Raw genomic sequence first — 22,222 nt, forward strand, 5'->3', positions numbered from 1 at the left:
TGAATACAGATAACTTTATTGGAAACATATTGTTGGTTTGAGGCCTGTAATTTTTAAGGTGGACTCAATTCAAATGTAGATTTTTTTAAAAAAGTGTTTTGATCTCAAAAGCTGTTGCTTTATATTATACATATTAGGGCTAAAAAGAATTGCAAAGTAATATAATAAGGAAAAATATGAACTTAGGTTGTTAGCAGGACAAGGGTGAAATCTAAGAGCAGACTATCTTAGTAAGTCTTCAAGGAAACACCTATAAACATCTATAGATGTTTATAACATCTATAAACATCTGTAACTGCTAAAAATAGTAAGGCTCTGGAGATAGGAAATTATACAGAGAGAGGGCTCTCAAATGGAGGGAAGTGTGTGAAAAGGAATTTTAAATAAATAAGGTCAATATGAAACTATATTAACAAAGGGTTACTGATTAGCAGAGAGCTTTAAAGAAGACTTGCTCTAATTAACTAGGAATGATTGTAATCATACTTGAACTGTTTGTATATTTGCTCTCTCAAGTAGTTTAAAGAGATCTACAGTCTTGTTTACACTATAAATTTGCCTGACAACCCTTGACCTTATAGGTAACATAAATAAATAACATTCTTCAGCAGTGTTTCTTGAAATGAAATCTCAGAGTTTGTGGAATATGTTATTGAGGACCAAGAATCAATGAAAATCTTAAATGGTCTCTGATTTTTTATGATAATATTAGAAATTATTAGGTATAAAGGTAAACATTGTACAGTGATTACTTTCAATTAGAAAATATTCTTGTAAAAGAAAGCCTGAATTTCTTTTCTTTTTCTTTTTCTTTTTTTTTTTTTTTTTTGCGGTACGCGGGCCTCTCACTGTTGTGGCCTCTCCCGTCGTGGAGCAACAGGCTCCGGACGTGCAGGCTCAGCGGTCATGGCTCAGGGACCCAGCCGCTCTGCGGCATGTGGGATCTTCCCGGACGGGGGCACGAACCCGTGTCGCCTGCATCGGCAGGCAGACTCTCAACCACTGCGCCACCAGGGAAGCCCCTGAATTTCTTAAGTTGAGGTTTCTCAAACTGTTCTGTGGGCCTGGGCGGGAGTAAGGTTGAGGAAATTATTTTTCTTCAGAAGAGGGTTTCTCTTGTGTAGCTTGCAGGATCTTAGTTCCCCGACCAGGGATGGAACCCATGCCCCCTGCAGTGGAAGCGCAGAATCCTAAGCAGTGGACTGCCAGGGAATTCCCAGGGTTTCTCAAGTTTGAGAAAAAAAGTGTCTTGACTCTGCTACCCTCCTGCTCTAAGTCAAGTATATGGAACATTTTCTCATGTTACAGTTTGCACTGCTTTGAATGGAAAATAGAATCAAAGCACAATGATAGATTTAAAATTGAAGATGCTGGGTCTAAAAAATAAGCTGAAGGACGATGCCAAATGTATATTGTAAGATTGCACACGCCTGGGATAGGGTTACATGGTGGCTTTGTGTTTTTGTGTTTGACTTGGCATTTTTCTATCTTACATGATCCTCACGACCGATTTCTCAAATTAGGCAGGGATTCTATCTTCATCTTGTAGGTGGATGACTAAAACCTTGAGATGTTCCATGGCCTTTCTCTGCGAAGTCCCAGAGCTGGGGCTAGAACCTCATCCTCTGTTACTGTTACCTCTCATGAGCAGACTTTCACCTTTGCAAATTCTCTCTTCCCCAGTGTTGTGCTAACACCCCACCTTCGTAGGTCCTTCTGGGCTCTCCTCCCTGGGTTTGGCCCTCTTTTTGAATTCAGTGCAGAGCTGCAGCCGACTCTGGGGTTCTGATCCTTGGTTATTGTTTCAGATCTACCAGCTCCCTGGCCTCCGTCCTTGAGCCCTGAATACATCTGTGTTTCCAACTCTCTTCTGGACATGTCAGTCCCTGACTCCACATGTCACTTCACCCCAAACTGCTGCCCCTCCGCCTGTGTACTCACAGGAAACAGAACCAAGGAGTCGCCTTAGAATCCTCCCCTATCCTGCATATCCCTTCCAGCCTCCCCATCCAGTCACTAAGACTAGCTGATTCTTTGTTCATGGTCTATAAAATCCTCCCCTCGCTCCCAGTTTCTCTGCTTAGGATATTGAACAGTCCCCTGACATCCAGCTCCTGGTGATGCTAAACATGTCTTAGGTGTGCCACTCCCTTTGCGAACCCTTCAGTGGCTCACTTGTGCCCACCAGAGAGTCTAGACACCTTAACTCGGCATTCAAGGCCCTGGGTGATCAGGCCCGGACCCTCTAGTCCCGTCACCCACCACCACTCATTCCCTTGTGCCCTACCCCCACCTTGAGCTCCAGCAGGACCGGTCCCCCTGGTTCCTGGGCCTCTCCCTGCCTTTGCATTAGGGGTGGCTGGAATACCTACCCGCTCCCTTCCAGACTAGGAATCTTGAGGCAGCCTGTACATCGTGCCTATAATTCTCTTCTTTCTTGTTCCCCAGCCCCAATCACCATTCCTGGCAAATAGTGTAGGCTTGATGCATGGTTGAATGTTGGAATGAAGTCCGCATGAGTCATTTGTTTGAAGAAAGCAAGTATTTTGTAACTCTTCTCCCTGCCATTTCCTTGCCTCAAATTTCAGTGAGCTTATCCTGAATGCTAACTCAGAGATAACAGTTAAGGTGCTAATAGTGTGACTGAGTTGACACGGGAGTGTGTTTCATCTCTCAGTTTTTGGTATCTGCAGAAGACACTTTGCTTTGCACTAGGACATTAAATACATCCAAACACCATGTTTCTAACAGGAATAGGGGACGTGAACAGAGGGGTCAGAGTTCAATATCTCAGGCAGTTTTCAAACCAAATTTGGTAATGTTGATTTAAAATTTGCTCAGCGAAAAAACACCCAAGTACAATCATGGAAAATGTTAGAACTGCTTTCTACGTACTGATTTATTGTTGAGAGAATTGTTCACTGAAGTTACGTTAATCACAGAGAAAGATTACAAGCTCTCCCTTTGTTTTTTATTAACAGGATCAATTTGACAACTTAGAAAAACACACACAGTGGGGAATTGATATTCTTGAGAAATACATCAAATTTGTAAAGGAAAGGACAGAGATTGAACTCAGCTATGCAAAGCAACTCAGGTAAGTTGATATTGAGAAAGGTTGTTTGTTAACTGCAGAATGGATATAAAGATAATTTATATCCTCATTTTATACTATAAATGTATAATCCTTTAAATATTTATTTTCCCTTTTCATGTAAGCTTATATTTCAGTAGAAGCAGTTGTTTTTTTTAATATTGAAAATTATTTTTTAGAGGACAGTAAACATAAAAACCAAGTTATTGCTTTTAGGCTCTGTTTCTTTTTTTTTTAATTTTTAAATTTAATTTTATTTATTTTTTTATACAGTAGGTTCTTATTGGTCATCAATTTTATACACATCAGTGTATACATGTCAATCCCAGTCGCCCAATTCAGCACACCACCATCCCCACCCCGCCGTGGCTTTCCCCCCTTGGTGTCCATACATTTGTTCTCTACATCTGTGTCTCAACTTCTACCCTGCAGACCGGTTCATCTGTACCACTTTTCTAGGTTCCACATACATGCGTTAATATACGATATTTGTTTTTCTCTTTCTGACTTACTTCACTCTGTATGACAGTCTCTAGATCCATCCACGTCTCAACAAATGACTCAATTTCATTCCTTTTTATGGCTGAGTAATATTCCATTGTATGTATGTACCACAACTTCTTTATCCATTTGTCTGTCGATGGGCATTTAGGTTGCTTCCATGACCTGGCTATTGTAAATAGTGCTGCAATGAACATTGGGGTGCATGTGTCTTTTTGAATTATGGTTTTCTCAGGGCATATGCCCAGTAGTGGGATTGCTGGATCATATGGTAATTCTATTTTTATTTTTTTAAGGAACCTCCGTACTATTCTCCATAGTGGCTGTATCAATTTACCTTCCCACCAACAGTGCAAGAAGGTTCCCTTTTCTCCACACCCTCTCCAGCATTTGTTGCTTGTAGATTTTCTGATGATGCCCATTCTAACTGGTGTGAGGTGATACCTCATTGTAGTTTTGATTTGCATTTCTCTAGTAATTAGTGATGTTGAGCAGCTTTTCATGTGCTTCTTGGCCATCTCTATGTCTTCTTTGGAGAAATGTCTGTTTAGGTCTTCTGCCCATTTTTGGATTGGGTTGTTTGTTTTTTTAATATTGAGCTGCATGAGCTGTTTATATATTTTGGAGATTAATCCTTTGTCCGTTGATTCATTTGCAAATATTTTCTCCCATTCTGAGGGTTGTCTTTGCATCTTGTTTATGGTTTCCTTTGCTGTGCAAAAGCTTTTAAGTTTCATTAGGTCTCATTGTTTATTTTTGTTTTTATTTCCATTATTCTAAGAGGTGGATCAAAAAAGATCTTGCTGTGATTTATGTCAAAGAGTGTTCCTCCTATGTTTTCCTGTAAGAGTTTTATAGTGTCTGGTCTTACATTTAGGTCTCAAATCCATTTTGAGTTTATCTTTGTGTATGGTGTTAGGGAGTGTTCTAATTTCATTCTTTTACATGTAGCTGTCCAGTTTTCCCAGCACCACTTATTGAAGAGACTGTCTTGTCTCCATTGTATATCCTTGCCTCCTTTGTCATAGATTAGTTGACCACAGGTGCGTGGGTTTATCTCTGGGCTTTCTATCTTGTTCCATTGATCTATATTTCTGTTTTTGTGCCAGTACCATATTGTCTTGATTACTGTAGCTTTGTAGTATAGTCTGAAGTCAGGGAGTCTGATTCCTCCAGTTCTGTTTTTTTCCCTCAAGACTGTTTTGGCTATTCGGAATCTTTTGTGTCTCCATACAAGTTTTTAGATTTTTTGTTCTAGTTCCATAAAAAATGCCATTGGTAATTTGATAGGGATTGAATTGAATCTGTAGATTGCTTTGGGTAGTATAGTCATTTTCACAATATTGATTCTTCCAAGCCAAGAACATGGTATATCTCTCCATCTGTTAGTATCATCTTTAATTTCTTTCATCAGTGTCTTATAGTTTTCTGCATACAGGTCTTTTGTCTCCCTAAGTAGGTTTATTCCTAGGTATTTTATTCTTTTTGTTGCAGTGGTAAACGGGAGTGTTTCCTTAATTTCTCTTGCAGATTTTTCATCATTAGTGGATAGGAATGCAAGAGATTTCTGTGCATTAATTTTGTATCCTGCAACTTTACCAAATTCATTGATTAGCTCTAGTAGTTTTCTGGTGGCATCTTTAGGATTCTCTATGTATGGTATCATGTCATCTGCAAACAGTGACAGTTTTACTTCTTATTTTCCAATTTGTATTCCTTTTATTTCTTTTTCTTCTCTGATTGCCGTGGCTAGGACTTCCAAAGCTATGTTGAGTAAGAGTGGTAAGAGTGGACATCCTTGTCTCCTTCCTGATCTTAGAGGAAATGCTTTCAGTTTTTCACCATTGAGAATGATGTTTGCTGTGGGTTCGTCGTATATGGCCTTTATTATGTTGAGGTAGGTTCCCTCTATGCCCACTTTCTTGAGAGTTTTTATCATAAATGGGTGTTGAGTTTTGTCAGAAGCTTTTTCTTCATCTATTGAGATGATTATATCGTTTTTCTCCTTCAATTTGTTAATATGGTTTATCACATTGATTGATTTGCCTATATTGAAGAATCCTTGCATCCTTGGGATAAGTCCCACTTGATCATGGTGTATGATCCTTTTAATGTGTTGTTGGATTCTGTTTGCTAGTATTTTGTTGAGGATTTTTGCATCTATATTCATAAGTGATATTGGTCTGTAATTTTCTTGTTTTGTAGTATCTTTGTCTGGTTTTGGTATCAGGGTGATGGTGACCTCATAGAATGAGTTTGGGAGTGTTCTTCCTCTGCAATTTTTTGGAAGAGCTTGAGAAGGATAGCTGTTAGCTCTTCTCTAAATGTTTGATAGAATTCACTTGTGAAGCCATCTGGTCCTGGACTTTTGTTTGTTGGAAGATTTTTAATGACAGTCTCAATTTCAGTGCTTGTGATAGGTCTGTTTATATTTTCTATTTCTTCCTGGTTCAGTCTCAGAAGGTTGTGCATTTCTAAGAATTTGTCCATTTCTTCCAGGTTGTCCGTTTTGTTGGCATAGAGTTGCTTGTAGTAGTCTCTTATAATCCTTTGTATTTCTGCAGTGTCTGTTGTAACTTCTCCTTTTTCATTTCTAATTGTATTGATTTGAGTCCTCTCCCTCTTTTTCTTGATGAGTCTGGCTAATGGTTTATCAATTTTGTTTATCTTCTCAAAGAACCAGTTTTTAGTTTTATTGATCTTTGCTGTTGTTTTCTTTGTTTCTATTTCATTTATTTCTTCTCTGATCTTTATGATTTCTTTCCTTCTGCTAACTTTGGGTTTTGTTTGTTCTTCTTTCCCTAGTTCCTTTAGTGCAAGGTTAGATTGTTTATTTGAGATTTTTCTTGTTTCTTGAGGTAGGCTTGTATAGCTATAAACTTCCCTCTTAGAACTGCTTTTGCTGCATCCCACAGGTTTTGGATCATCATGTTTTCATTGTCATTTGTCTCTAGGTATTTTTTGATATCCTCTTTGATTTCTTCAATGATCTCTTGGTTATTTAGTAACGTATTGTTTAGCCTCCATGTGTTTGTGTTTTTTATGTTTTTTTCCCTACAATTCATTTCTAATCTCATAGCATTGTGATCAGAAAAGATGCTTGATATGATTTCAATTTTCTTAAATTTACCGAGGCTTGATTTGTGACCCAAGATGTGATCTATCCTGGAGAATGTTCCATGTGCACTTGAGAAGAAAGTGTAATCCGCTGTTTTTGGATGGAATGTCCTATAAATATCAATTAAATCTATCTGGTCTGTTGTGTCATTTAAAGCTTCTGTTTCCCTATTTATTTTCATTTTGGATGATCTGTCCATTGGTGTAAGTGAGGTGTTAAAGTCCCCCACTATTATTGTGTTTCTGTCGATTTCCTCTTTTATAGCTGTTAGCAGTTGCCTTATGTATTGAGGTGCTCCTATGTTGGGTGCATATATATTTATAATTGTTATATCTTCTTCTTGGATTGATCCCTTGATCATTATGTAGTGTCCTTCCTTGTCTCTTGTAATATTCTTTATTTTAAAGTCTATTTTATCTGATACAAGTATTGCTACTCCAGCTTTCTTTTGATTTCCATTTGCATGGAATACCTTTTTCCATCCCCTCACTTTCAGTCTGTATGTGTCTCTAGGTCTGAAGTGGGTCTGTTGTAGACAGCATATATATGGGTCTTGTTTTTGTATCCATTCAGCAAGCCAGTGTCTTTTGGCTGGAGCATTTAATCCATTCACATTTAAGGTAATTATCGATATGTATGTTCCTATGACCATTTTCTTAGTTGTTTTGGGTTTGTTTTTATAGGTCCTTTTCTTCTCTTGTGTTTCCCACTTAGAGAAGTTCCTTTAGCATTTGTTGTAGAGCTGGTTTGGTGGTGCTGAATTCTCTTAGCTTTTGCTTGTCTGTAAAGCTTTTGATTTCTCCTTTGAATCTGAATGAGATCCTTGCTGGGTAGAGTAATCTTGGTTGTAGGTTCTTCCCTTTCATCACTTGAAGTATATAATGCCACTCCCTTCTGGCTTGTAGAGTTTCTGCTGAGAAATCAGCTGTTAACCTTATGGGAGTTCCCTTGTATGTTATTTGTCGTTTTTCCCTTGCTGCTTTCAATAATTTTTCTTTGTCTTTAATTTTTTCCAATTTGATTACTCTGTGTCTCAGCGTGTTTCTCCTTGGGTTTATCCTGTATGGGACTTGCTGTGTTTCCTGGACTTGGGTGGCTATTTCCTTTCCCATGTTAGGGAAGTTTTAGACTATAATCTCTTCAAATATTTTCTCTGGTCCTTTCTCTCTCTCTTCTTCTGGGACCCCTGTAATGCGAATGTTGTTGCGTTTAATGTTGTCCCAGAGGTCTCTTAGGCTGTCTTCATTTCTTTTCATTCTATTTTCTTTATTCTGTTCTGCAGCAGTGAATTCCACCATTCTGTCTTCCAGGTCACTTCTCCGTTCTTCTGCCTCAGTTATTCTGCTATTGATTCCTTCTAGTGTAGTTTTCATTTCAGTTATTGTATTGTTCATCTCTGTTTGTTCTTTAATTCTTCTAGGTCTTTGTTATACATTTCTTTTTTTGTTGTTGTTGTTATACATTTCTTGCATCTTCTCGATCTTTACCTCCATTCTTTTTCCGAGGTCCTGGATCATCTTCACTATCATTATTCTGAATTCTTTTTCTGGAGGGTTGCCTATCTCCACTTCATTTAGTTGTTTTTCTGAGGTTTTATCTTGTTCCTTCATCTGGTACATAGCCCTCTGCCTTTTCATCTTGTCTGTCTTTCTGTGAATGTGGTTTTTGTTCCACAGGCTGCAGGATGTAGTTCTTCTTGCTTCTGCTGTCTGCCCTCTAGGCTCTGTTTCTTAAAAGGATTCTGCTGAATTTTGGAGCACCATTTTTTTTTTCCCCAGAAAACTGTTTTGAAATATAATATATATACAGAAAAGTGCACAGATCATAAATGTAAAGCCCCGGAAATTTTCAGAGTGAATACCACTATGTGACCAGCACCCAGGTCAAGAAACAGGAAATTCCCAGCCTCAGAGGCCCCCCATCGCCCCAGCCCTTTCTAGTTCATCCCCCTCACCCGCATGGTTGACCACTTTCCTGATCTCTGACAGCTTGGATTAGTCATGCTTATTTTTGAACCTTATGCAGATGTAATCATTTATTATGCACTGTTTGTATTTGGCTTCCTTTGTTCCTCATTATGTCTATGAGATTCATTTGTGTTGTTGCATGTGGTGGTGCTTTTCTTTTGATTGGTGTTTAGTATTTTGGTATATGGGTGTATCACCGTTTGTCCAGTCTACTGTCACTAGGCTATTGCTTGTTTCCAATTTGGGGATATAAAGTATATACCCAGGAGTGGACTTCCTGGGTCATAGGCTTTGTGTATGTTTAGCTTTAGTAGATGGAGTCAAACAATTTTCCAGACAGTTTGTCTGATTCACGATCCCTCCAGCAGCACGTGAGAGGTCCTGTGGAGACCCTTCTTATAACAATTTAACAATGATGAAATTATCCAAGAAAGTTGTGTTTTTATGTAAAATGTTTAAAAGTGGCTGGTAAGCTTGAACTTGAAGTGGCAAAATCTTTAATGATTTCCTTTTTTTAAATTTATTTATTTATTTGTGTATTTATTCATTTTTGGCTGCATTGGGTCTTCGTTGCAGTGCGTGGGCTTCTCATTGTAGTGTCTTCTCTTGTTGAGGAACACAGGCTATAGGCACACGGGCTCTAGAGTGCAGTTGCTCTGAGGCATGTGGGATCTGCCCGGACCAGGGCTCGAACCTGTGTCCCCTGCATTGGCAGGTGGATTCTTAACCACTGTACCACCAGGGAAGTCCCTTTAATGATTTCTTGTTTGGCTGGTTTGCACAGATTGTGAAAGGTCTAGATGACTTTTGGTTTAGAAATATTTCATTTTAATCCAAAGAGTATCTGGATAAGGTGTATGTCATGTATCTTTGAAAGAACGTGACTTCTCAGAGGGCTGTTGTTGTTTGTAAATAAGCACCTAAGTGGTAGCACATGTGGTATACTTTTATGGATAAGTTTTGTTTCCATTGAGTAAATAAAATGTAAAACAGATTGCTCAATGAAATAATTTTTATAAATAATTTATTTAATGTATTTAATAATAAATAAATTTATTTAAGAATAATTTAATAATAAATAAATTATTCTTAAATTTACTTAATAAGAATTTAATAAGTAAATTTATTTTTATAAATAAATTTTATTCCAGATGAATTTCTGGCGCCCTGTATGTGTATCAGCCTCATTAGCGCTTTAAGGCTTTTAAAACTGAAAGTGTGAACGGAGAATGAGCTGCTTTGTGTTGATTACTGAGACGTTGCGCTGTCATAAAATGTTGTCTCTCATGTGGAAATGGGTTACCTAACAGCTTTAGGCGAAGTAAGGTCTCATCTAATGGATTTCCCTACATTTGTTGTATCCTTTTTCTCTTAGCCTATTCTCTTCTTTCCTGGTGCCTTATCCACTGTCTTGTTTTCCTTTGGAGGTTTGTCATGGGATGTCATTAAGTCAGTTCTCAGCAAATTTCTCCATCAGTTCTATGTCATGAAGGGAAGGTGCTTTCTTTTTCCCTCTGGGAAGCACCTGGCTCCCTGCCCTTTCTCATCCCCCTCTGTGAGGGAAGTGCTGATTTAGGTAACAAAATTGGAGGCTATTGGAAAAGACTCCAAATCCCAATAATAGGTTTGGGATAACATTTAATAGCTCTCCGTCGACCGTTTTACCCTGTTCTGGATCATGTTTCATGACTTGAAATAGAGTAGCGGTATTACTGCTATGATGGTAATCTCTTAGGAAGTCCTTTTCCTGAGATTTAAATGTTAACATTTGTTTCATCACATCCCTGCAAAGTATCTAAATTTGTGCTTATTGGGAGAAGTTGATAAAAAAAGATTATGAGTAATTCAAGACAATTCAAGACAATTGCTAATCCTTTGGAGGTGTTTTCTAATCCTTTGGACTGAGATCTGGGCCGGGCCCTTGAGGCTGATGAGTAATCATACTACCTGCCCTTTGTTGGTTTGCTTTCCCACCTGCCTGCGTCTTTCATAGCTTCTCTTTCCACAAACCCCAACATCTCCCTTCCCATCCTCACCACTTGCTTCCTACTTCACTGAGAAAATTGAAGCAGATAGAGGAAAACACCCTCAGGCTCTCAGGCCCTGTAACCCATCTGTTGGCATCTGTTCCCACACCTGGATGCCCCCTCCCTCTGATGCTCCTGGCTGAATCCAAGCCCTCCTCTTGCACACTAGATCTTCCCCCATCTCTCCGACTCTGGAGCTCTGTCCCCACTAGTTTTCCTCTGTCTCCTATGTTATCAAGGCTTTACTTTCTACTGGCTTATTCCCATGGTCACAAAAATGTACCACTGTCTCCCATCATTAAAAAACAAACAAGAAAACAAAACTTCTCTTGAGCTCACTTCCCCCACCACCTGCCACCATTTCTTTGCCTTCCTTTGCAGCAAACCTTCCCAACAATGTCTCTCCAGTTCCCCTCCTCTCCCTATTTAGCTCACCTGCACCTGTGCACCAGAACAGCTCCTCGGGGCACCAGTGACCTTCATCCTGTCCCACCCAGTCGCCTGTCCTCAGTCCTCACCACCCTTGACCCCTCAGCGTCTTTGAAGGGGTGGGTGCTCCCTCCTCGAAACACTTTTCTTGCTTGGCCTCTGAAACCCCAGTCTCTTGGCTTCATTCCTATCTCACCAGAAGCTCTTCAGAAGCCCTGCTCAACCCCCTTCGCAGTTCCTTCTTTCCTTCTGCCACTTCACCCCGATGTGCCCTGGCGCCCAGTCCTCCGTCATCTTCCCTTCTCTATTTATACTCTCCTGGTGATGGCTTTAAGTACGATCTCTACGGCAACAGATGTCTCCAAGCTTGATCTCTGTCCTGAACTCCAGAAACAGGTTACTCAGAATCTCCATTTGGATGTCTGAAACAGAATATCCACTCAAAGTCTGCATTTCCGGGGCTTTCCTGGTGGCGCAGTGGTTGTGAGTCCACCTGCCAATGCAGGGGACATGGGTTCAAGCCCTGGTCCAGGAAGATCCCACATGCCGTGGAGCAGTTGAGCCTGTGCGCCACGACTACTGAGCCTGCATGCTACAATTACTGAAGCCTGTGTGCCTAGAGCCCGTGCTCCACAACAAGAGAAGCCACCGCAATAAGAAGCCCGTGCACGGCAACGAAGAGTAGCCCCCACTCGCCGCAGCTAGAGAAAGCCTGCATGCAGCAACGAAGACCCCACGCAGCCAAAAAACAAACACAAAAATCCCAACAAAATCTGCATCTCTGCAGCCCGGCTCCCCGCAGCTCCCCGGCTCGGCTCGAGGGCAGCTGCATCCTTCCTTGCTTGGGTCAAAAACTCCAGAGTCATCTTTGGCTTTTGTCCTTCTCCCACACTCCCCCGCCCCCATCGGGAAGTCCTGGTACCTCTGCTTTCCAGATTGATCCAGGATCCCTGCCCTTCTCAGCACCTCCACTGCTGGCACTGTGGCCCAAGCCCCCGTCACCTCTTACCTGGCTTACTATGAATCTTCTAACTGGTTTCTTATTCCTCCCTTATTTCCTACTGTCCGTCTTTTCCACAAGACAGGCAGATCACAGCACTCCTCATTCAAAACACCAACGTCTCCCCATTTCCCTCGAAGTAAATCGAATATCCTTACAGTGGATGTCCTATAAAGCCCTTCGTGAACGGGTCTCTCTACCTCTCAGACATTACCCCTTTCTCTCTCTCCCTTCGTATCTCTGCTCTAACAGAATTGGCCTCCGTGCTGTACCTTGTACATGGCAGACATGCTGCCACCCCAGGGATGCTGCATTGGCCTTTCATATAGATGTTGTCACCTAGAGGTCCATCCTCCAGGGTCCACGTGGCCAACTCCCTCACCTCCTTCAAGTCTTTGCTCAGATGTCACCTCCTCAGTAAGGGCCTCCCTGCCTCCCTGCTGGACTTTTTGGTTTTTCCAAAGCGCTGATAACTTTCTAACATTATGTAATTTTCTTACATATTGTGTTGTTCATTGTCTTCTGCTCCCTCCCTGCTAGAATATAAGCCTCCCAAGGGCAGAGGGCTCTTTGCGTTGTGTTCACTAATGAATCCCTGTAGTATGGAACAGTGCATAAAATAGGTGCTTAGTAAATAGCTGTAGAAAGAGTGAATCAACAGGGAACAGGTCTACAATATTTGGTCAGCACTGCTTCAAGGAGAATTATGTGCCTGCACAGGCCTATGGGAGCTGATGAAGGTTTAAAAACAAACAGAACAACTAATAATGTGTCAACAGAGTTGGGGGTGGGGGAGACTCTAGTGAATGAGACACAGGAAGTGCCTGAGCCTGAGGGACTCACCTTCTCACTATGGAAAAAAGACTGCATGCAAATAAGCAAGGCAGTAAATCATTTAAAGATAGCGTTTAAGTAATAAATAAAGTTTAATAAAGATAGCGAATAAGTAAAACCAGTGATGCATTAGAAGATGATGGGGGGGGCAAGGCTTACTTAGCCTGACTGGCCAGGGAAATCCATTGCTTGAGAACTGACAGACAAGGAGAAAGCAGGCATGCAAAGATCTGAGAGCAGTTCTTCCAGGCCAAGGAATCAGCGAGTGCAAAGGTCCTGAGGTGGGGACATGTTCAAGGAATGGAAAGACCAGTGTGACTGGAGCATATTCAACAAAGACTTGCTTAAAACATCAATATGATGTTGAAAAACCATCATGGTCTCTTTGGGGAGTTGTCTGTCGTTAAATAATTTCTTTTCTGCATTAGAGGAAAAAAGACTCTAACTTATTTTAGACATGGAAGATGATAATTAGGGCTTTGATTTCTGTAGGTCAGTGGTTAACAAACTACTGGCCATAGCCATGGCCAAACCCATCACTGCCTGGTTTTGTACACAAAGCTTTACTGGAATACAGGTGCGTCCGTTCATCTGTGTATTGTCCGTGGCTGCTTTTGCAGCCCCGTGACCCTGGGGCTGCAGGTCTAATATATTTACTGTCTGGCCCTTTATAAATTTGCTTTTATGTATAAGCATATACATATATACGTGCTTATATATAAGTTTGCTGACCCCTGCTATAGTTATTATCCGTTCAAGGCAGCATAGGGTCAAATTCTTAATATAATCTTTTTTTTTTTATAAAAACATTTATTTATTTTTGGCTGCATTGGGTCTTAGTTGCAGCACGCAGGATCTTCGTTGAGGCACGCGGGATCTTTCATTGTGGTGTGTGGGCTTCTCTCTAGTTGTGACGTGTGGGTTTTCTCTTCTCTAGTTGTGGCGCTCAGGCTCCAGGGCGCGTGTAATCTGTAGTTGTGGTGCGCAGGTTCTAGAGCACGTGGGCTCTGTAGTTTGGGCTTACGGGCTCTAGCTGAGGTGCATGAGCTCAGTAGTTGTGGCACCGGAGCTTAGTTGCCCCGTGGCCTGTGGGATCTTAGTTCCCTGACCAGGGATTGAACCCACGTTCCCTGCATTGGAAGGCAGATTCTTTACCACTGGACCACCAGGAAAGTCCCAAGTTCTTAATATAATCTTTTTAAAAATTTTTATTTTCTATTTATGGCTGCATTGGGTCTTCGTTGCTGCGTGCGGGCTTTCTCTAGTTGTGGTGAGTGGGGGCTACTCTTCATTGCGGTGCATGGGCTTCTCATTGCGGTGGCTTCTCTTGTTGTGGAGCATGGGCTCTAGGTTCGCGGGCTTCAGTAGTTGTGGCTCACGGGCTCTAGAGCGCAAGCTCAGTAGTTGTGGCGCACGGGCTTAATTGCTCCATGGCATGTGGGATCTTCCCGGACCAGGGCTTGAACCCATGTCCCCTACATTGGCAGGTGGCTTCTTAACCACTGTGCCACCAGGGAAGTCCCCTTAATAGAATCTTAAAACATCTTACATGACCTATATAAGAGAACCAACTATTGATTGCCCCTTAGCAACTGTTTCTTTAAAAATAAACAAAAAGGACTTCCCTGGTGGCACAGTGGCTAAAAATATGCCTGCCAATGCAGGGGACATGAGTTCGATCCCTGGTCCGGGAAGATCCCACATGCCTCAGGGCAGCTAAGCCCGTGCACCACAACTACTGAGCCCACTCACCACAACTGCTGAAGGCCATGCACCCTAGAGCCTGTGCTCTGCAACAAGAGAAGCCACCGCAATGAGAAGCCCGCACACTGCAAGGAACAGTAGCCCCCGCTCACTGCAACTACAGAAAGCCTGCCCTCAGCAACAAAGACCCAACGCAGCCAAAACAAACTAAATTATTTGTTATGACCAGGTAATGAATTCATATGATTAAAACTTCTAAAGGTACAAAAAGGTTTACAGTGGAGTGTCCCTTCTCTTACCCCTGTTCCCAGGGACAATAAATGTTATCTGTCTCTTACGTATCCTTCCAGAGAGATATTATGGATACACAGGCAAGGAAGTGTGTTTTCTTCCTTGCTTCCCCAGCAGTTCGGTGTGCCCTTGCCTTTCTGCATCCTGGAAATTATTCCGAGAGTTCATTTTTACTATTTACAACTATACAGTGTTGCATTGAATTGGTGGATATGTTGTTTCCAGTTGTTTGCAACTCTGAACAAAGTTGCACTGGATAACCTTGCACGATACACTTGGGCAAGCATATCTAGAGAATAAGTTCCTAAAAGTAGCACTTTGGTTCTGGTAGAATTTGCCAAGTTGCCCTTCTCGGAGGCTGTGACCCTTATCACCACTTCAGAGTTCGTGGCGGTGCTACTCGCCTTGGCCCTCAATGCTTCTTGTTACCCATCTTTTTTATCTTTGCCGATTTGATAAGTAAAAATTGCTACGTCTGAAAGGTAACTTGTCTCTTAGCATGAATGAGGTTGAGTATGTTTTTATACATTTGAGCCGTTTGTACTTTCTTCTTGATGAACCATTCTTGTCCTGGTCAATTTTTTTTTTTTTAAATTGGATCTCATTGCAAATGAAAGGTAACTGTGTAAAAGTCATTTTATAAAATATGTTGCATATTGTATATGCAAGGTATTAAATTTAAATTTACTTGAACAATTAAAAAGATTTTATTAAAGTGAAACTGAAGGATTTAGCAAACTTGAAATATTAAACAAATTCTTATAAGATTTAGCAAAAAGATTATGAAAAATGTGTGGGGTGTCATTCCTGCTTTTTGTTTGTTCTTGTTTTTGCTTTAACTCATGTTGTAATTTTAAACAGGCTCAACTGACTCACTGCTAGGAAACATAAAGAAAATAGTATCTACCTGTTTTACTTCCTCTCCTAATTGAGTTATATAATTTAGTCTGTAACATGAGTCTCACAGTTAATTTGTCTTAATTATAGATTTATGCTCATCACCATTCCTTCTACCACAGCCTCTCTACTTGTTTGTTGGCCTCAAGAAAAACAGGGTTATCTTCCCCCTATAGGAGCCTGTGGCATAATCCTTCAGTTCTTTCTTGTTTGAGAATGCCTCTATCCAGTCATCCCTCAGAATCCGTGGGGGATTGGTTCCAGGAATACCACCCCCTGCCCCCGCCCGCCTCGGATACCAAAATCTGAAGATGTTCAGGTCCCTTATATAACATGGCATAGTATTTGTGTATAATCTACACACATACTTCTGCATACTTTAAAGCATCTCTTGATTACTTATAATACCTAATACAATGTAAATACTGTGTAAACAGTTGCCATCATGAAGTAATTCACGTGTTGCTTTTTGGAACTTTCTGGAATTTTTCCCCCAATATTTTTGATCACAGTTGGTTGACTCTGCGGATGTAGACCCCACAGATGTGGAGGGTCGACTGCACTTAACAACAATTTGACTTGATTATTCTCTGGTCATACTTTTCTCTCCAAACTTTGCTGCTGCGTTGTCTTCTGGTTGAAAAGTCTGGGGCCAGCCAAATTTTTATTCTTTGTAGGTGACTTGCTTTTTTGACTCTGTATGTGAAGAATTTTTTGTTCCACTTTAGCAGTTTGATAACCTTACCAAGCAATGCCTTGTGGTTGATCACTCTTTGTCAATTTCCCTTTCATATAAAAAGTCAATAATTTATTTCAGGGGAACTTTCTTCAATTATATCTGAATTTTTTTCTATTCTACTTATTGGGTCATATGCTTCAGAGATCCATTTTCCTTATGTTACAGCATCTTGTTCTTCAGATCTTTTTTCTTTTTCTGATTATGAGAGTTACTTTCCACGTTATGATTGTCTTAAAACTTTCCTCTCTTAAATTTGATATCCAGCCTAATTTATTTATTAGCTCTGGAGTTGTGTGTTTTCGTTCCTAGTTCATTTCCTTAGCTTTGCAGCCTCCCAGTTTCATCCCATTCTGTTTTGTCCTGTAGGCTGGGGATTCTTGCTTTATTGGCTTTGTGGTTTTATTAAATTTGTTTATCGTGTCAAATATTCTGTAGGAGTTAGGATTTGCTTCATTTCCTTGTATGTTTTCTTCCAGATTGGGTTTTTCTCTGTCATTTTCTTCCTTCCTTTTCGTTTTTATTTTTTTTAATTTTTGGCCACGTTGGGTCTTCGTTGCTGTGCGCAGGCTTTCTCTAGTTGCAGTGGGTGGGGGCTACTCTTTGTTGCGGTGCGTGGGCTTCTCATTGCGGTGGCTTCTCTTGTTGCAGAGCGCGGGCTCGGTAGTTGTGGCGCGCGGGTTTTGTTGCTCCGCGGCATGTGGGATCTTCTCGGACCAGGGATCAAACCTGTGTCCCCTGCATTAACAGGCGGATTCTTAAGCACTGCGCCACCGGGGAAGTCCCTTCCTTTTCTTCTGTATTACATACTACATCCCTTCACCTTGCTTATATTTAATACAGGCAGTTTAGTGAAGTGGTTACAAGTAACAGACTCTAAGAGTCCCAATGCCTGGGATGTTCTTCCGCTTAATAGTAATATGATTTGGGACAAATTACTCTCTGTGCTTTGTCTTTTTCAACTGTAATATGTGAATAATAATAATGATGATAATTCTCACCTTATAAGGCTCTTGAGGGGACTTAATGAGATAAAGCATGTAAACGTCTTAGGTTGATGCCTAAGCACGTTTTTGTTATTAACACAAACAACACCAGTGCCCCTCTTTGATCTGATAAAATGTGAATAATCACTGCTGTGCTTCCGGTGCCATTGGTCTTTCCCTCTGAGCTCCCTTATAGGGTAAGCGTGGAGGAAAGTGTTACCAAACCAGGTTCGTTTGCCAACATGCAACAAGCCAAACACTGAGACGCCGAGGTTTGCAGGAGGGAAAGGGTTTATTCACAAGGCAGCCGAGCGAGGAGGTAGGAGAACAAGTCTCAGATCCACCTCCCTGAAGGTGAGAGGCTTGGAATATTTATGGGATAAAGAAGCAGGGTGGTCTTAGGCGTGGGGAAAGGTGATTGCAGGTAGGGAAAAGGTGAGGTAATTAGTGTTCTGTGCAGGCGTATCTGAGTTACTTGCTTCTTCCTGGGATGCATGTTCAAAAATGGAGGCGCCTAGCGTGATCTGACGGTGGGGTTTTTGGCCCTCTGGTGTCAAAACGTCATTTACCAGACACCTGTGCAGGCCCTGTTTTAGGGAGTCCCGACCAGTCTTAGCTGGCTTGAGCTTGAGCTAGACACAGCTAGCTCTGAGTTCCTGGAAAACAACCCAGGCAAACATCTTACTGTGTCGGCTGTGTGATGCTTGGAGGACAGCTAAGCCTTTTGTAGCAACAGTTACAGCATCGGCTCGATCGGTGAAGGCAGGTTACACGTGAAGAGGTTTTTAATAAACTGGAAGGCAAGCTCAAGAATTTCTGTTCGTCACCAGTTTTTATTAACCCCATGGGGCATGGTCTCAAAAGCACTTGTTTCTGTACATCTTGTCTTTGAGGCTCTGAGTTTTGTTGTCTGTTCTGAAACTTTGTTAGAGGTTCTGTTTTAGCATTCACTCCATTAGGTCAAAGGCGTTCACCCCTATTCCTTGGGAATCCCTAGGTTTTGTGGTAATCTTCCCCAGGCATTCAGCCTGCAGCCCTGGGAAGTAGAGACCCAGGTGGCCAGCCCCAGCTCCTGCCAAGTCCTGGCATCCGGGTGGCCAGCCTGCATGTCTTCCTCTCAGATCTTTTCTGTCACTGTCCCCTGAGTGCTTACTCACCCCTCAGTTTACTTCTGTCTGAATCGGTTTTCAGGGTTCTGTGGACTTGTTTCCCTCCCTGTGACTGTGAGGGTGGGGTCAAGCATCTGTTCTACACCGTTCCAGAATTTTCTGTCCCTCACGCTGGTCACCACTCCTCAGAGTGTGTAGACTGAGGTGACGTGCCTTTCTTCATGGGTTTATTTTCTGCTGTTGAAAATTTCCTGGCTTTTATTTCGCCTCTCGTTGGAAAAGCGCAGTTCTCTGATCAGATTTTATTGTGCCATCTTTATCTGGCAATCTGTGGTGAGCTTTTAAAATATAAAAGACAGATTTAAAAAAAAACCAACAACACAAAACATTCCTGTGTCCAGCCTTGGACCTTCCATTTCAGAGGGTCTGGAATGAGGCCCAAGTTTTTCCATTTTAGAAGTCTCACCGCAGTTCTTAGGACCAACCAAACTTAAATCCAGTATCTTTATTAAAAGATGTATATTTTCCTTTTACCTTTTAATTAGCCTATCTGAAGAGCAAGTGTATAAAACAATTTAAATTTCTCAGAAAGACGCCATAAATTTAAAGGTGCTTTTGGTGTTTATTTGCCTGCTTATTTTTAAAATAACCTCATACACATAGGGCGAGAAAGCCCACCTCCAGAGAATGGAAATGCAAGTTGCTCTTTTTTTTGTAGTGGTCCCTGAGAGAAATATCCTTATCCCTTCTAGACCTCTTAAGCCTTTAGTTTTCTGCTGGTGTCTATAGAGTGAATTATTCATTGATGCTTTTTGTTTGTTTGTTTTGCGGTACGCGGGCCCCTCACTGCCGTGGCCTCTCCCGTTGCGGAGCACAGGCTCCGGATGCGCAGGCCCAGCGGCCATGGCTCACGGGCCCAGCTGCTCCGTGGCATGTGGGATCCTCCCAGACCGGGGCATGAACCCGTGTCCCCTGCATCGGCAGGCGGACTCTCAACTGCGCCACCAGGGAAGCCCCACTGATGCTTTTAAGAAGCATTTTGAATGCTATATATGCTAACATCGTCAAAGTGATAATCATTCTTCAGTACTGGACCGTCTTTACTGGAGATCACCCACAACAGGTCTTTAATCCTGGTTAGGATTTGACTGGTAAAACGGAACTATAAAAAGTACTGGTTTCACCTGGATCTCTTCAAGCTATGGTCCCTTCAACTAGATATAAAGTTTAAGTTATTTTTACATCTGCTAATGACTGAAAGCTAAAAAGAAAATGTGGATTTAAATCAACCTCTAAAATAACAGTTTTGAATGAGTTTTTATATAGGATGTGAATTTAGAAGTGACATTTTCCATTTGTAATTTATAGTTAGCAGAAGAAATGGTCAGTATTTAAAACCATGCACTAAAAACATCTCACATGCAACCTCTAGGCTTTGCAATACTGCAGGTCCCATATATGCTGCTTTAAATATATTTGGAAAATAACCTATTGATTAGTCATCTGCTTTCCATGGCTCCCCTTTTATTCCTGGTACATGTAAGTCGGAGCTATTGTTTTTATTAAATCTACCTTTTTAAGGACTAAATGTGGTAGGCAACTCAAAGAATTCTACCATGCTTTCAATATATAAGATTTATCTCTTTTAACAAAGTGAATCAGCTATGTATAGCTGATTCACTTTGTTATAAAGCAGAAACTAACACACCATTGTAAAGCAATTATACTCCAATAAAGATGTTAAAAAATTAAATTAAAAACAAAAATTTCTCTCTTTTGCATTAATTTTTCTCTAAGGCACCTGCTTCAAGGAAATACTGCTTTTTCACATTCTTTCAAATCTAGATCTATTAGATAATCTTTACTGTGTATCCAGAGTATCAGTAGAGAAAACACAATGTAGTTTGTTTAAGCATAGCTCACGTGATAGCAACCTCCAAGTCAGTAGATTTTTCTTTCATCAGTTTGTCTAATTATAATTTTTAAATTGTTGTATACCCATGACTTCTTTTTTTTTTTGCTTTTGTGGTACACGGGCCTCTCTCTGTTGTGGCCTCTCCCGTTGTGGAGCACAGGCTCTGGACGCGCAGGCTCAGCGGCCATGGATCACAGGCCCAGCCGCTCCACGGCATGTGGGATCTTCCCAGACTGGGACACGAACCCGCGTCCCCTGCATCGGCAGGCAGACTCTCAACCACTGTGCCACCAGGGAAACCCCATGACTTCTTTTTAAAGTAATTGCAACAATCACTATTCTATTGGGTGATATATATTCCCTGGGAATTTCCAAACTTTAAGGGACAATAGAGGTCATTTCATCCACCTGACTCAGGCTTACAGATGAGGAACTGGAAGCACAGGCTTGCCCATTGCTTTGTCTGAGGTTACACCATCTAGTCACGTGGCCTCTGGGTTCCCAGAGCAATGTCCTTTTTACTAAAGTCCTCTGCCTCTCATGTCACCTAGTAACACCTGTTAGAGGTGAACTCACATTTCGCTTTGTCTGTAAAACGTACCGTGATCAAAATTGTAAACTTATTATTGCACACTTTTCTAGGTATATCTGTAGATTCAGAGGAAATGAAAGAAATAGAATGTGAAATAATGAAAGTAGCTACTATGAAAGAGGAATAGCAACATGGAATAAACAGGGAAGTGAATACTGAATGCTGTCATATGGAGTCCCACTGTGGACCACTAGTCCACTCCTAGGGCTGTTGTTCTGCTTCTTTTTTTTTTTTTTTTCCGTACGCGGGCCTCTCACTGTTGTGGCCTTTCCCGCTGCGGAGCACAGGCTCTGGACGCGCAGGCTCAGCGGCCATGGCTCACGGGCCCAGCCGCTCCGTGGCATGTGGGATCCTCCCGGACCGGGACACGAACCCGTGTCCCCTGCATCGGCAGGCGGACTCTCAACCACTGTGCCACCAGGGAAGCCCTCTTTTTTTTTAAACTGAAGTATAGTTGATGTTAATTTCTGCTGTACTGCAAAGTGACTCAGCGCTCTCTCTCTCTCTCTCTCTCTCTCTCTCTCTCTCTCTCTCTCTCTATACATATATATATATATATATATATATATATATATACACACACACACACACACACACATTCTTTTTCATATTCTTTTCGATTATGGTTTATCCCAGGACATTGAATATAGTTCCCTATGCTATATAGTAGGACCTTGTTGTCCATCCATTCTATATGTAATAGTTTGCATCTACTAACCCCAAACTCTCAGTCCACCCCTCCTCCAGCCCTCTCCCTCTTGGCAACCACAAGTCTGTTCTCTATGTCTGTGAGTCTGTTTCTGTTTCGTAGATAGGTTTATTTGTGCCATATTTTAGATTCTACATATAAGTGATATCATATGGTATTTGTCTTTCTCTTTCTGACTTACTTCACTTAGTAAGGTCCATCCTTACTCCAGGTCCATCCATGTTGCTGCAAATGGCATTATTTCATTCTTTTTAATGGCTGAGTAGTATTCCATTGTATATATGTACCACATCCTCTTTATCTATGGCTGTTC

At 41.3% G+C, this 22,222-nt stretch overlaps 1 protein-coding gene across 5 annotated transcripts in view; it reads left to right on the plus strand.

Annotated features, from left to right (window-relative positions):
• The window catches only part of FNBP1 (formin binding protein 1), a 140,588-nt gene that overhangs the window by 40,481 nt on the left and 77,885 nt on the right, over positions 1-22,222 (plus strand). For all 5 annotated transcript variants that reach the window (XM_060013975.1, XM_060013974.1, XM_060013978.1 and 2 more), the window contains exon 2: positions 2,982-3,097. In XM_060013975.1, the coding sequence (XP_059869958.1) occupies positions 2,982-3,097 (116 nt within the window). The remainder of the gene's footprint in view (positions 1-2,981; positions 3,098-22,222) is intronic.

The sequence above is a fragment of the Delphinus delphis genome, chromosome 6 (genome assembly GCF_949987515.2).
Source record: "Delphinus delphis chromosome 6, mDelDel1.2, whole genome shotgun sequence".
Classification (NCBI taxonomy): Eukaryota; Metazoa; Chordata; class Mammalia; order Artiodactyla; family Delphinidae; genus Delphinus; species Delphinus delphis.